Source organism: Chelonoidis abingdonii, chromosome 6 (assembly GCF_003597395.2).
Source record: "Chelonoidis abingdonii isolate Lonesome George chromosome 6, CheloAbing_2.0, whole genome shotgun sequence".
NCBI classification, from domain to species: Eukaryota; Metazoa; Chordata; order Testudines; family Testudinidae; genus Chelonoidis; species Chelonoidis abingdonii.
Genome location: NC_133774.1, coordinates 43,019,167 through 43,034,100, shown reverse-complemented (window position 1 = coordinate 43,034,100; position 14,934 = coordinate 43,019,167). Strand labels below are relative to the sequence as shown.

At 39.1% G+C, this 14,934-nt stretch overlaps 1 protein-coding gene across 1 annotated transcript in view; it reads left to right on the top strand.

The window, feature by feature from the left end:
* Window positions 1–14,934, top strand: part of ADAMTS6 (ADAM metallopeptidase with thrombospondin type 1 motif 6) — a 319,586-nt gene that overhangs the window by 29,632 nt on the left and 275,020 nt on the right. The window contains exons 5-7 of the mRNA XM_075066981.1: window positions 4,712–4,929; window positions 5,533–5,616; window positions 6,141–6,286. Of these exons, the coding sequence (XP_074923082.1) occupies window positions 4,712–4,929; window positions 5,533–5,616; window positions 6,141–6,286 (448 nt within the window). The remainder of the gene's footprint in view (window positions 1–4,711; window positions 4,930–5,532; window positions 5,617–6,140; window positions 6,287–14,934) is intronic.

Below are 14,934 nucleotides of genomic sequence, written 5' to 3'. Positions count from 1 at the left end.
GTGCATGCTGTATTGTTAACGTTGCAAAACAGATTTCATTGTAATCTGCTATTTTTGCATACTCATAATTTTTAAATATGCATACCCCTTTAGCTGAAATGTTCTATATTAGATTTTTGTTTGAAGGTGAATTATTGTGGTTTTTTTTGAGAATTTAGCAAAATTCTTTCAGCAATTTTAGAGTTATAAGAGAGTGAAAAAGAGTACACTTTTCTCATGCAAAAACAAAACAAAACTTTTGAATTGAATCCACGGATTGTAAAAACAATTGAAGTTTTGAAACTTGAAAATTGACAAGTATATAATCCTGGGATGGCACAACTATGTGCATCCCCATACCCAGAACAGATTGCATATACATAGTCTAGCCTGAAATGAAGGGGAGGGGGAAACTCACATTCATATGTCCTTATCTTGCACATTTAAAACAATATTAGCATTATTAAATTATTTGTCAAAGTTAGGGAAAAAGTGGTATCTATGGACATTATTTTTTTTAAAGAATCTTTATGCTTTCTCATGTGTTATTCAATTGAATAGCAACACTTGCTTATGAATGCTTATACTCTGCTGCATCATTCTATAAAAAATAATCTAATATATCATTCAGTAAATGGAACTTTTGTGATTTTTGGGGCCTGCTCCTGCTATCACTGAAATCAACAGTAAAACTCGCATCAATTTCAATGTGAACAAGATTTGGCCCTTTATTATGGAGATGTTGTGGAGATCATGAATCCACCGATTAGGTTTAGTCAAGTTTTGCACTTAGTCAGGTATTTAACATCTACATTATGTATGAAGAATGCAGAATATTCTTCCCAAACTGACAGTACATACTCTTTGTGCACTGAAATGCTAAGGATTTACAATAACATTTGTTAATTTGAGTTAGAATTAATTTTAAATTTGTTCTTTTAGAAATTTAGTACTTGTCAGACCTTTTTGTTTCCCAAATGATATTAATAACAGAATAATACAGATTCTTCAAACTTTACATAGAGTCAAAAGTCATTAGTTTTATGCATAGGTTACATTAGGTTAGAATGATCTATTCTAGATTAATAGACAGGACCAGGTCAATAACTCATATCACTCTTCATTAGTGCTTTTGTACCATCAAGATTTACTTAGCCAATCATTGATCTTCTTCTCCAGCTAATTGGCATGATGCAGTTCTCTTGTTTGTAATGAGTCAGTGGTTGTGAGGGAAGTGTACACGTGTCAAGTAGGGTTGTCAGGTGTCTGGTTTTTGACTGGAACACCTGGCCTAAATCTGGCCAAAAAGGGACCCTGGTGGCTCTGGTCAGCAGTGCAGTCTGGGGCATTAAAAGTCTAGTTGTTGCAGGGCAGGCAGGTTTCCAGCTCTGTTTGGCTCCGGGGAAGCTGCCAGCATGTCCCTCCAGCTCCTAGACATAGAGGTGGCCACAGGGACTCTGTGCACTGCCCGTGCCCTGAGTACTGGCTCCACAGCTCCCATTGGCCAGGAACTGCAGCCACTGGGAACTGCGGGGGTGATGCCCGTGGGCCGGGGCAGTGCACGGAGCTCCCAGCCCCCCCGCCTAGGAATTGCTGCTAGAGAGATGTGCTGGTCGCTTTCAGGAGCCACCCGAGGTAAGCTCTGCCCCCTTCAAACCTTCCTGTGCCCCAAACTCCAGCCTGCAGCCTGCACCCAAACTCCCTCCCAGAGCCCTGATCCCCCTTCTGCACCCAAAGTCCTTCCCAGAGCCCTTGTTAGTTTCAGCAGACATCTTAAGTGGAAAGCAAGAGTGTTCTCATGAGTGGCAGCCTCCTTTGTTCTGTTCCACCCGCTTTCATAGCTTTGGCACAAAGCAGGAATCTTTTTTCTCTTTGGATCCCCACCCTCCCTTCTAAATGGAAAAGTACCAAATTTAAGATGGATTCCAGTATCATGTGACATGGTCACATATCCTGGAGACCTCATTTTTCATTACTCATGGGCTGGCCCACATGTACACAGGAAGGCTTTCAGGTAAATCAACCCATTCACAACCAATTGTCCTAGTCAATGGGAGCCATCAAAATTCTAAGCCACCACTAATGGCCCACACTTTTTATAATTACAATAGGACCTCAGAGTTATACTTCCTATTTCTAGCTTCAGATACAAGAATGATACATACATACAAATAGGAGGAATATATTCAGTAGATTATAACCTTTGTAATGATACCTTACAAGAGACTTTTTGCATAAAAAATTCCAGTTACATTATATTCACATTCATAAGCATATTTTTATAAAACATGTGGAGTGCACAATCACAGTGCCATTAAACAGTTGGCAACCCTGCCTGTCAGGGAGGCTGGGAGGAATCCTACTCTGGCAGGGTGTGGACAGTAAACCCAGGGGCATGAGAAAAATCCTGAGGGAAAAGAATACCTCAGCCCACCACTAAATGGAAGCGCAGGACCCACTGAGGGAGAGAGGAAGCCCTGTCACAATATATATACTTTGTTTGTTATTTACTCTTTAGGGTTTCTCAAACAGGGGTTGCCTCTTCTGTAGGGAAAGCCCCTGGTGGGCCGTAACACTTCCAGCAGCTCCTACTGGCCTGGAGCAGTGATCCGCAGCCAGTGGGAGCTGTGATCGGCCGAACCTGCGGACAGGACAGGTAAACACACTAGCACAGCCCGCCAGGGACTTTCCCTACAGAAGTAGCGACCGTTGTTTGAGAAACCCTGCGTTAAAAGGTTTTTACAAGTGCACACTAGATGATTTTCAAATTATTTATCTTTTTTTATGAAAAAGAAAAAAATTCCTAGTCTACATTTCATGTTTATAAAATAATTTTTATGTTATAGAAGCACCAAAAATCCTCAAACTGATGAATTTGTGCAACTTGAATATGGCCAAACAAAGATTTTTTTTTTCCATCTTATTACAAAATATATCAGACAAGATTCCAGACATTCCTAAATCACTGCTTCAGTAAGACTAAAATATTTGATCAATTAAAACAAACTTTAATTTCCTTGAACAGTGATTGAAATACAGGAAAATGCTTTTTTTGGTTATAGAAACTTCAGCCGTCTTTAATACCTGAAGCTGATTTTTTAACAAATGACTATAACCGTGCCTAAGACTTGTCACAATGATATCAATAAACCCAGTGATCTGAAGTAACTGAAGAATAGACTCAAGCATGTGCTTAAAGTTAAGCATATGCTTACTTTATTAAATTGAGCCCAAACCCACAGGACTACTTTTTAAAATAAGCACTGTTCAATACGGATGTGACGTGCCAGTCGCTGTTCCATAGTTGAGGATGACATACTTAAATATTCATTCAGAGAAAGCGAGAGAAAATGACTCGATAGCCCAGGAGTTTGGGTGCCCACCTGGAATTTGGAAGATCCAAATGCAAGTCCCTGTTTCAATGACTATTTTATTATTTATACAGAATGGAATAACTTCAGTGGGAGAAACTGAGGAAAACCCACCCCAGAGTACCACATAAGTCAGTAACTAGGGCATTCAGATGAGAGAAGTAGACTGGAGTTCAAATTCCTATGCCATTGTAGCCAGAAAAGGGATTTGAACATGATTCTCTTGTATCTTGGATGAGTGCTGTAGCCACTGGGCTACCATTGGTAGGGGTACTGCTAGTGCCTCCTCCCTCTGTTTTGACCAAGCTCTGATTCAGTGGCTGTGCTCTGACCATACTTACCAATTGGGCTCCACAGGTGAGTTAGGTGGGGCAGTGCCTATCTTGAAGGTCCCACTGGAGTTTGGGCATGAGCTATGTGCTTGGGCCTTAGGACTTACGTGGCTATGCATATGCCTGGCAGCAGAAATTTAGGTACCTTGGGGACTTTACTAGCAGAAACCTGGGTGTCTGCAGGGTTATATGGCAGCTGAGCTGGTGTTTGAAGATCTAAATTTTGGACTGAGGCACCTCGCATGCCAGTTAGTCACCTGAATCCCTTTGTGGATCTAGCCCTTAGTTTATTTTATTGTTAAAATTAATTAAAAAATAGGCTCATTAAGATATGTAGTCAGACCGTTATTAACTCCCACCTGAAAATGAAAACTATTTAATATGTTTTAAAACATCAGTTTAATCTGTCAGAGCAGACTCTATTACGCACTAAGCTTAATTGTACAGTTATTGCATGATGTTATTACAGGGCAAAATTAAGTTTTTTTGAATGCCTTAACTGTGTATTACCATGCCTTAATATGTTTGGATTTCTTTAAACTTTAAACCTTAACTCTGAATTTCCTAGGCATGTAGTGCTGATTTTTGGGATAATTACAAGATCCCTGTAGTGTTTTTACCATTTAAATACTGAAATGTATTAATCCTTAATTCCATGTTATACAAATGTAATTTGTATCTGGGAATATAAATAAGAGTTTTGCAGGATCAGGCCTTTTAAGAGAACAAGCTGATATTGTTAGCAGCAGCTGTATGAAACAATGTATGAAAGCAAGAGAACTTGCTTTATATTTATTTTAAAAAAATATTTCTCTGTATTAAATCTAGCTCCTTTTCAATCTGCAAAAATATTTGCTAATGAACGTGTAAAATATACTACATATTTATAGAAAAGATTTAATTTCTTCTTGCCTTCAAGAAACTCTCTTTATTTAAGAAGCTTTAAGATAATATCAACTTAAAACAGCTGTATTTGAACATTGTTTAACTAGTGACGAATCTGAAGTGGTTAATTATTTTGATTCCTAGAAGACCTCACAAGAAGTAGTAAACCTTGGTGGATGAATGATACATCTGCTTTTCCAACTTCACTTCCAATTAATAACACTCTAAGTAGTCATCGTCGACAGAAGAGATCAGTAAGCATTGAACGCTTTGTGGAGACACTGGTAGTAGCAGACAAAATGATGGTGGGATACCATGGTCGCAAAGACATTGAACATTACATTTTGAGTGTAATGAATATTGTAAGTTTGACCCCTCTATATATGAATATAATTAACACTTTTCATAGGATAGGCAATTATGCAATATGGTTTTCTGATTTGAAATAAACAATTCTTTAAAATATGTATCAGCCTGCAAAAGGTGATATATAGAAAATGTTAGTATTAGAATATAAATAAGATGTTCAATACTATTGTCTTTTCTTCGTCAGGAAGAATATTATGATCACTGTTAAATCATGTTTCAATGCCTTTGGGTTTCATTTTACATTGACCCTCTAATTGCCAGTTATAGCGATTACACTTTTGGTTGGTTCTTTTCTTTAGCTAGCACTCTGAACATCTCTTGTCATGAGTTATTCAGTTGTGAAACAAATTTATTCTATAAAGTGTTTGCAGTGAAAATAGTGTAGGGAATATTGATTTATCTTACTGAATAGGTTTAAGGCTGACTTAGAAATAGTTCTTTAGATGCTTATTCAAATAGTTCTTTAGATGCTTGTTCAAATTATGAAATTATGAAATTATATTTAGTAAGAGACAACAGACTAATTTTTAAGCATATGTCAAATTAATGGTATTTCTTGTCTGACTTTGTGTCTTTTCTTCTTTTCTGGAGGTCAGGTTGCCAAACTTTATCGTGATTCCAGTCTAGGAAACGTTGTGAATATTATAGTGACTCGTTTAATTGTTCTCACTGAAGATCAGGTAAGACTGAGCTGCAATTACATTAGACTTCAGACCAATAAACTACAGCATACTTCACTCTGTACCATTATAGAATCCACCTAATTATTGTTTAGAAAGGCTATATTTGAGTATAAAACCTCATCTGTAATCTTTCGCTATTTTTAAGGAAGATGGAAATAGTTTCAAGGATTATGCCTCATTTATTGTCTTAATATTTACCTAATGTAACAGATATCTTTAACTTACTTTTGGAGATTTCAGTGGCAGAGACTTACAATTACAATTTTATTTCTGTCTATATTTTCATAATCTAAAATTTTTATATTGACATAATCATTATTAAAGCTGGAAGTGAAAGAATGCCTGTTCAGTAATACACTAACTGAACTCTGGGTCAGATTTTAGAGATAAAAATTGGCAAGAAGAGTTATTCCTAGAAACCACTGCTTCTAATTATAGTCCCATTTTAGTCTTCAAAAGGCTTTAACAACTGACCTTAGTAATTTGTTTGGAACATTTCTGGTATGCATGTTGTATTGCAGCCAAACTTGGAGATAAACCACCATGCAGACAAGTCCCTCGATAGCTTCTGTAAGTGGCAGAAATCCATTCTCTCCCACCAAAGCGATGGAAACACCATTCCAGAAAATGGGATTGCTCACCACGATAATGCGGTTCTTATTACTAGGTATGGTTTATTGTAGGTCTTGTATTTATTTTATCTTCTTTCTATGGTTTTCTTGTATTTACTTACGTATAAAACCTATATTTTTAGTAATTTAAGGGGTAGGTAATCTTGTGAGGGTAAAAAGATAGTATGTTCCTTGTCTTTGAGAATATATCAGACCATTAAAACATAGATTTTAAAAAATTGGAAATAAAATGTCTAAGAATTTACAGTACTTACAATTTCAATAACTTCAGTAACTGTGCTTCTTATAACTGCTCCCATAAAAAATCTTGAAGTAGATCTGATGAATTTTCTTGATGGTTTCAAACTTTTATAGTTGAACAAAAATTCTAAAAACTCTGGGGAAAAAGATCAACAAGCAGGAGAAAAAAATTGTTTTGTTACTACTGTATAATGTTTTCAGTGTAAAACATTATTGCCAAATCCTTGGTGTAAATCAGTGTCACTTCACTGATGTCCATGGAGCTATGCAGATTTACACCAGCTGAAAATCTGGCTGTGCATTTGTTGCTGTGCTATCTAACTTAAAGAAAAAAGAAAGTGAAATTTCTAGTGTTCATACCGAGGTTACATATGTGTAAAGGTGTCTTGCTGTACATATTACCATTTCTATGAGCAGGTTCAACACTGCTAAATCTATCATCTTTCAGTCCTGTTAAATACTGTTTTCTCTGTGTAGTTACAGGTAAACAAATATTGTACCCTACAAATAGATTGTCTTAAAATAGCATTTCGTGTGCACCTGTTTCTTGGGACAGTTTTCTATTTTTTTCTAACTATTAAAACAGTGATGCTAGTATTGATCTATATAGCTAAGGATTGTTAATGTTTCTATTATAAATACCCTTTTCAAGGGGCATATTCTATACTCATGCAACATGTCAAACTTTAATGGAGGTTTTAGGTATGGAATCAGTGTAGAATAATGCCTTCAATATTTATAAGACAAAAGTCACTCCTGGTTGGAATTTGAGCATAAAAGCTATGATATTTTTGAAAAAATTCTTTCATCTGTTTTTGAATTACAGTAGCACAGCGATGAAAGAATATACTAGAGGTACTGGATTCTTGTATGTAACCATTTTGAGTGCAAAATGTGTTTTTCATCAATATTTCATAAATTACCTTTAATACGTGCAATTAACGAGCACATGTAGTAGCTAGACTGACAGAATACATTCCAATATCCTTGAAAGAACTGCTTTGGTCTAATGGGTAAAAATCACTTTGAAAACATCCTTAAATAAAGTACAAATTTAGAACCTAATAATGTTCCATTTTAAGGCACTGATTCTACAAAGACATGCTTAATATGCAGGCTTAATTTTATACATGTGAGTAGTCCTGTTTATATATACATATATATGTCTCTATCTGTTGCATAAACAAATATTCTCAAAGCCAGTGTTTTTATATACTTTCATGAGGGAGTGCTTCTTTTCATTCAATGATTATAACTATCTAAATAAACTATAAAAATGAAATTCTCACACAAAATCTACACTCAATAACATTAAGGACTTGACCTTGCTCACCCTGAAATCCCTGACTTATGCTGATTTATTTTAGTAAACAGTGCTAAGGCTGAAACATTAGGCTTAAGTCCTCAGTTACATCAGCCCCCTCCTGGAGTATGGCACCAAGCTGGTATAGAAAAGGAGAGACTGTAAGGCATCCTCTCCTCCCTTTTCCTCTCTCACAGCAATTAAAAAAAGATTGATAAAAGTGATTTGCATGGTCTGCTTACTGTAGGCAGTGTTGGGGACATGGCATGCTTCTATCAGTGATGCTAGTGTTTATGCTATAGCCAGAAAGGAATGCTGATCAGCAAGAGTATTTCCTGGCAGCAAAAACTGTACCCCCTCAACACTGTTGTGGAGACTCTGAGGACACAAGGCGTGAAGCCCTGTTTGAAGATTTTTTTTTTTTTTGAAATAGCTTAGCAGATTATTTTCTTTCAAATAAATGTCATGGTAGCTAAGTGCAGGTAGCTAATACTGTACACTTATTGCAGAGTCTCAGAATAGTGGTTGAACCTACGTAACATGTTTCACTTAAACTCAGTGGGAATATTTGATAAAGGAATTGTGCCCATTATTCAACATTTACTTGCTTTTATCTCTTTACTTGAAAACTCTGAAGTTATTTTGTTTGTGTTGGTTTTGTGCACAGGATAAGTCTGTGGTTGAACTAAAATGTTAAACAAATGAAGGCTGTTTTCTCTACCGCAGTCCCTTATTGGATGGTTCACTTAGTCGTTTTTAGTATGAGACTATACCAAATCCTAATATTTTATCCTGTAATTGTTGCAGTGAATTATTTTAAAAGAAATATTAATAATGTTAGGATACTGAGCTGATAGTTTTCTCTAGAAAGTCTACTGTTGATTAATACTGTAGTATTGTTTGGATAATCAATCTCCTCCTTCCCATAAAGTGACTCTGACTTTAGCAAACCCAAATGGAGCCTTATAGCAATTTTCTTTTTATTGACAAAAGAACATTAGAAATAGTGTGGAAACTTGTATAGGTCAATATTTTATCTCTGAATGTGCACAAGAGCAGTGTGTGTGCCTTTTGAGGACAAACTACAGTCATTAGACTTGAATAAAACGTTGGTGTCACAAATGGTATCATCCTATTTTAGCAAGATGATCTCCATCTTGGTAGGTCAACTCTGTGGTACTGGGCCTAGGCTTTGTGAATCTCTGTGCAAAACAAAAAAGCATAGAGACCCATCCAGTTTCTTTCCCTCCTATGAGTTGGATCCCATATTTTCGTAAACATACAGCATCTTCTTCCTGGTAGCCTCTTGTCTGCCCGTGACCCAGCTGCTATCTCACATCTGAGGCTCTAAGAACCATGTTCTACATAGTTTCTCTTTCAAATATGAAACTTTAGAGGCTAAAATACCCAATATACTATACTACAAAGTATTTTTACTATGGCAGATTGAGTTAATACTTTCAGCCTGAGTTGAGCTTTTGGCCGTACTTCCTCCCCTGTTTCAAAAAATCTCTTTCGCTGATGAGCCTGAAAGTCCCCTCCCTCCAAAAAAAAAAAAAAAAAAAAAAAAAAAAGATATTGAAACCATTCATACCTTTACCTTCCTGGAAATTTTTTAGCCCTTCTTTGTGCCCCCCGCCCCCATGATTAATTCTTTAGCAGCATAAATTAGGTGCAAAAGTGTTGCTTGACCTAGTCACCTGTGCAGAAAAGTATGGGGGCATGAAGAGTCCTCTTGCTCCCTTGAATGGTCTGCTTGCATCACCGCTCGCAGAGTGAGGGGAATAAACAAAATAAAAGTTATATTCTCTCTCTCTCTCTCAACAAAACAAAAGGATCTTTAATCAAGCCCACTAATTTCTGTAAGGTATAAACTCATAGCCTGAGACCATTAGCTTGTTATACCCAGGTACTGAAAAGCTGTTTTTTCAAATAACATATATGACTGATTGAATAAAATGTTCAGGGAATGAATTTTCTCCTGCTGGGAGGGAAGATCCAGAGCCATTAATTTTATTCCCTGGTATGGCAGCAGACCAAGTAAAACACATATCCAACAACCTATGGAGAAGAGAGTTCTAGGGGGAAATTGAGATGCACGTGTATATCTCCAAAGGGCAGAATTTGGCCCCTAGAATTTAAATGTTTTAAACAGAGAAACATTTGGAACTTCATTCACTTAAAGGGATAGTGTTTATTTAAAAGAATAAGAACATGAAATTTCACATCCCATTGATAGTATTCCGTCTCTGGACTTTATTTTCGTCTTTTAGAAGTAAATACAAATATAACGTGGGTTGCAAAAAACAAAGTGCTTTAAATAAGAGAATAACTTGTTACAGCCATAAAGGATTTAAAAAGAGTTTGTTCTTATTATTGAGTTAGAGTCAGTTTCTCTTTTCCCATTCACAAACTGTATTGTTACTTCTTCAATAAAGTGCTGGAATGACATTGAGACGGATGTGGCCCCTGCAATTAGTATCTTATCATGCCTAGAAATTTGGAAAGTTTGTAATATTAAAGTGATTGAAATCCCTATAAATAATAATTTTATATATAGCTTAATCCTTCAACTCTATATACACAATAATCCTACTGAGTTAAGTGGACCCCTTGTGTGAGAGTAAACACTACATATATGAGTAAAGAATCAAGCCCATAGTGTTTTATACTGAGTAATCCAAGTATTGAATAATCTATATTTTAGACCCTGGGTAGGCAACCTATGGCATGGGTGCCGAAGGTGGTACACGCGCTGATTTTCAGTGGCACTCACACTGCCCAGGTCCTGGCCACTGGTCCAGGGGGCTCTCCATTTTAATTTAGTTTTAAATGAATCTTCTTAAACATTTAAAAAACCTTATGTACTTTACATACAACAATAGTTTAGTTATATATTATAGACTTATAGAAAGAGAGCTTCTAAAAATGTTAAAATGTATTACTGGCACACAAAACTTTAAATTAGAGTGAATAAATGAAGACTCGGCATATCACTTGTGAAAGGTTGCTGACCCCTGTTTTAGACAAACTGCAGGAAAACTAGAAAATGCCATGTGTGGTATATTTTGCGCATTTTCAAGTGGTTGCACATACTTTTTTGGGCTGGGGACATTGAGCAGGCCCTGAGCACTTCTCTTAACTAGACACTTCTGTACTGCTGCCAGCTACTACTGTCCTTATTATTTAGGAAGTATATTTCCAGGCAATATGCTGTGTTTCTCCTTTTGTCACCAACCAATATGCTCTGCAACATGCACCCCCAGCACTGCCAGTATCCACAGGAAAGGCAATAGCATTTCTATACGTTTGTTTCTCTGGATTTTTCACATCCTTTCAAATACTGAAAATGCATAGAAATATGTTCATGTTTTATTGTATATGTAAAAGAATCACTTCACCCACTGAATGACAGACCCACTTCAGTGAGTCACTTGGCAGCTGTTTTCCAGTATACAGCAACACTATGTAGCATTTTAGAATGCACAGTAGAAAGTATTGTATCCAGGGGAAATTTAGGTAAGCAGAAGTTAATTTCTTTGAATCTGCAAAGATAGGGCATAGCCTATAGTAGGGGTTAATGCAGAGGTGCAGTGGCCCAATCAGAGTTCCTTGAGGCATGATACCACAAAACTCCCTCTGAGAGCATAGCAGTGAGGTCCTTTAAAAGAGTGCAGGAGATGTTCCCCCAATGTGGGGCCATCTTTGCTGGCCTTTTCAAGGGAAAGAAAAGGGTTATGGCATCAGTCTTAGACTCTTAGTCTTTGTGCTCCTGAACTAAAGGACTATAATTTTTCTTGACTTCTGCATAGAGGCACAAAAGAGAGGCAAAAAGCTTCTTTAATTTTCATGCATACCTGTGCAGAGCTGACCACAGGCTTTTTATTTTTAATAAATTTAGGGCTGGATTTGGTGTTTAGGCACCAAGAGATGGTGTTCAAACTTACTCTTTCTTTGCTTCCCCTTTGCTCAGGGGGCTCTTCTTGGAGTGCTTGCTCATGTCAATTCCATGTTAGGTATGGGTGTGCCCACGTGCACAGTTTCTGAAGATTTTTCCCCCAGGAGGTTTTCCATAGGGCTGGCCTTAGTGCTCCCTGGAGCCCCATGCTCATGCGCCAGTGTAAGGGGCTCTGCCAGCCCCGTACCCTCTCAGTTCCTTCTTAAGCCCATGATGATTGCTGAAACAGCTTTCTCTCTTGCACTTGCAAGTTCTCCCAGATTTTTTGCACTCAGTTGTTCTTGTGTATAGTTAGGAGTTTAGTTAGTTAATTAGTTAGACTGAATAGCAGTCCCTATCACAGGATGTCATCCTAGGGATGGGGTATGCCCCAGTCCCCGGGTTTCAGACCTTGTGCCACCTGCCATAAGCCCATGCCAGTGAGCGACCTGCATGTGCTCACATTAAAGACAGGTGCAGGATCTTCAGGGACTTCAGGCCACGCACACAAAAGGACAGGGACATTTGTCTGAAGACCCTATTAATGGAAGCGCACTTTGACCTGCCTCAGAGCCAGTCCTGCTCCAATTTGGTGCCAAGCACTTCAGCCTTGATACAGAGGGCCCTCCAATACTGGGACCTTCTTGTCACCAATCACCATCTCCGGTGCCAAGGAAGTGGCACAAGAAACAGTGTGCTGAAAGAGGGCACTCCCCTGCGCCGAAAAAGAATAAGCGGGGAGTGACTGATGAGGTGAGATGTGTACCAGGCAACTTGTCCTCCCCAAAGCCTCCACCCAGGGCGCCGAGCCCAGTCTGGGACCCACCACCTTCTCCTCGGAGTGGTCAGGGCACCCTGCGCTTGAGAGCCCCTTCAACACTGAGGCTTTTCAGGCAGCAAAGGACCTTATGGCTCTCCTACTAACGCCCACTCCCTGAGACCATCCACCGACCTTGGAGTAATTGAAGGCAGCTCCTTCCAGAGGGAAACCCCCCATGGGCCTGCTGCAGTGGTCACTAACTCAACACCAGTCCCCAGCTTCATGGCCCGCTCCCCAGCTTTGTGGCTCTGGTTGCTAGCTTTGTGGCTCTGGTCTCCAGCTTCTTGGTACCATTCACTGGAGCCATGTCACTGGTCCCCGACTCCTCGGCATCTCTCCCTGGTTCTGCATCACAGCCAGCAGGTGGATGTGACAACGGCTCTACTTTGATCTCTCAGAGAGGAATCCTCAGAAGAGGAATCCATCCTCCCGCCGAAGAGATACTGCTCATCTTATGCACCGGACTTCAGTGCTGTGCCTGCCACAGGTGCTTGGCCACCGAGGCAGTGGCTGATGCATTGGCAGTATTGGAACCCATAGGGATTGCCTCTGATGCCAGGTCCTCATTTCTCCCTGTGAGGTTGTGGAATCTCCATCTCTGGAGATATTGAAGAGTAGGTTAGATAAATGTCTATCAGGGATGGTCTAGACAGTATTTGGTCCTGCCATGAGGGCAGGGGACTGGACTCGATGACCTCTCGAGGTCCCTTCCAGTCCTAGAGTCTATGAATCTATGAATCTGTGGCAGCATCTGAGAGGCAAGTCCTAGTGCAGCCCCGACTGGTACGGGACCCAGACTCGGACTCTGACCCTGGTACCGAGTCCCCAGCAGTGGCCTCAGTGGATGCAACCCTGATGTTGGAGGAGGACCCAGCTCCTCCTGCAGTGTTGGCATCTTCCTCATCATTCCCAGATGAGGTGGTCACGGGTCTCTCCCACCCACTGTCTCTGGATGGTTTCCGAGCTCACCAAATGGGTCATCACGAATTTGGGGCTAGAGGCGGAGGAGCTAATGGAGCCCACAGACAGTCTTTGTGCAGCAGCCCCTTCTAAGGTTACTCTACCAGTCCATGATGGGGTGTTAAAACTGGTTAAGGCGCTGTGGCAGACCCCATCTTTTCTGCCCCCAACCTCAAAAAGAGCAGAGGAAAAATGTTATGTCCTGGCCATAGGGTTTGAGTACATGTACTCAAACCATCGCCACACCTATAGCAGTAAATTTATAATATCCCGGCACCCATTCATATGTGTTAGTTGGGACATTGGCTAGGGATGTGGGGAGAGCCAAAACTCAACACGTTTCTTGCCCCTCACAGGTCCAGGATCCTGCAGGAGTATAGTATGGAGTTCTTACTCCCCCTTAATCCCTTGCTTGGGTATGCAGTCCAAGTCACAAGTAGTTCTTAGACACTTAAGACATATAAGAAAGTTTTAAGTATTATGGGTAACCATTTGGATAACTTTATTAGTTTTATTTGTATTTTGAGCTTTACAAGCTGTAAAAAATAGTCTCTTCCTATAGGAAAAGTTAGTTGGCATTTTGAATGACTGAGACCAGCAATTTGGCATGAGATCAATATCCGGAACTACTTTTATTTCTTCTTTTATGAAGTAATCTGTAGCTGAAAGTTGAAAGCATCTGTCACAAGTATAAAATGAAATCCATTTTCAAGTTTGCATTGTCGTAAAGCAGACCTTTGATCACTTACATTTCATAAAGGATTTACTTTGCTTTATCAGAATGTGTTTTACGTTTGGTAGTCAGCATGAACATCCATGCATCCATTTCTTGGCTCTCTTTTCTGTAAACTCTTTAAACCACTACAGTTCTTCCATATATGTGAGATCAGGAAATGCATGGAATTGAAATATTTAAATCTATTGTAGTAGTAATTGTAATATATGCTTCAGAAAAAAATTAAATTGTTTTTTCCTCCTGTGAATTTCATTATTAACTACGATAATCTAAGGGATTAAGGAAGTACATTAATGAAAAGGAAAGCTACTGCAGATACATTTATGAAGTTTGGATCAAGTATTTTCTTTGTTTAAGACTTCTAAAAAAATTCATGCACAGGACCAGATTGCTCTCCTAGTGTAAAACCTGTGCAAGGGGTGTCTGGAGGAGAAAATCTCTTCAAGGATCTCCTTGACATCATCCCTTGGGGTAATGGGGAGGGCTGGGTTTGGTCTCCTGTGAAAATGGCTAAGGGGACTGGCCAAAGTCTGGTGGATCCTAGAGAGAATTATTCAGGCCACAGAAGGCACCCTGCACACATAGATCTTTTCCTCTTATGCAGAAGGGAGGAGTGAATGACCGCACTGGCTCCATTCCCTCCACCCCAGAACCTGCAGAGAGTCATCCATTGGTCTGGGGTCCATG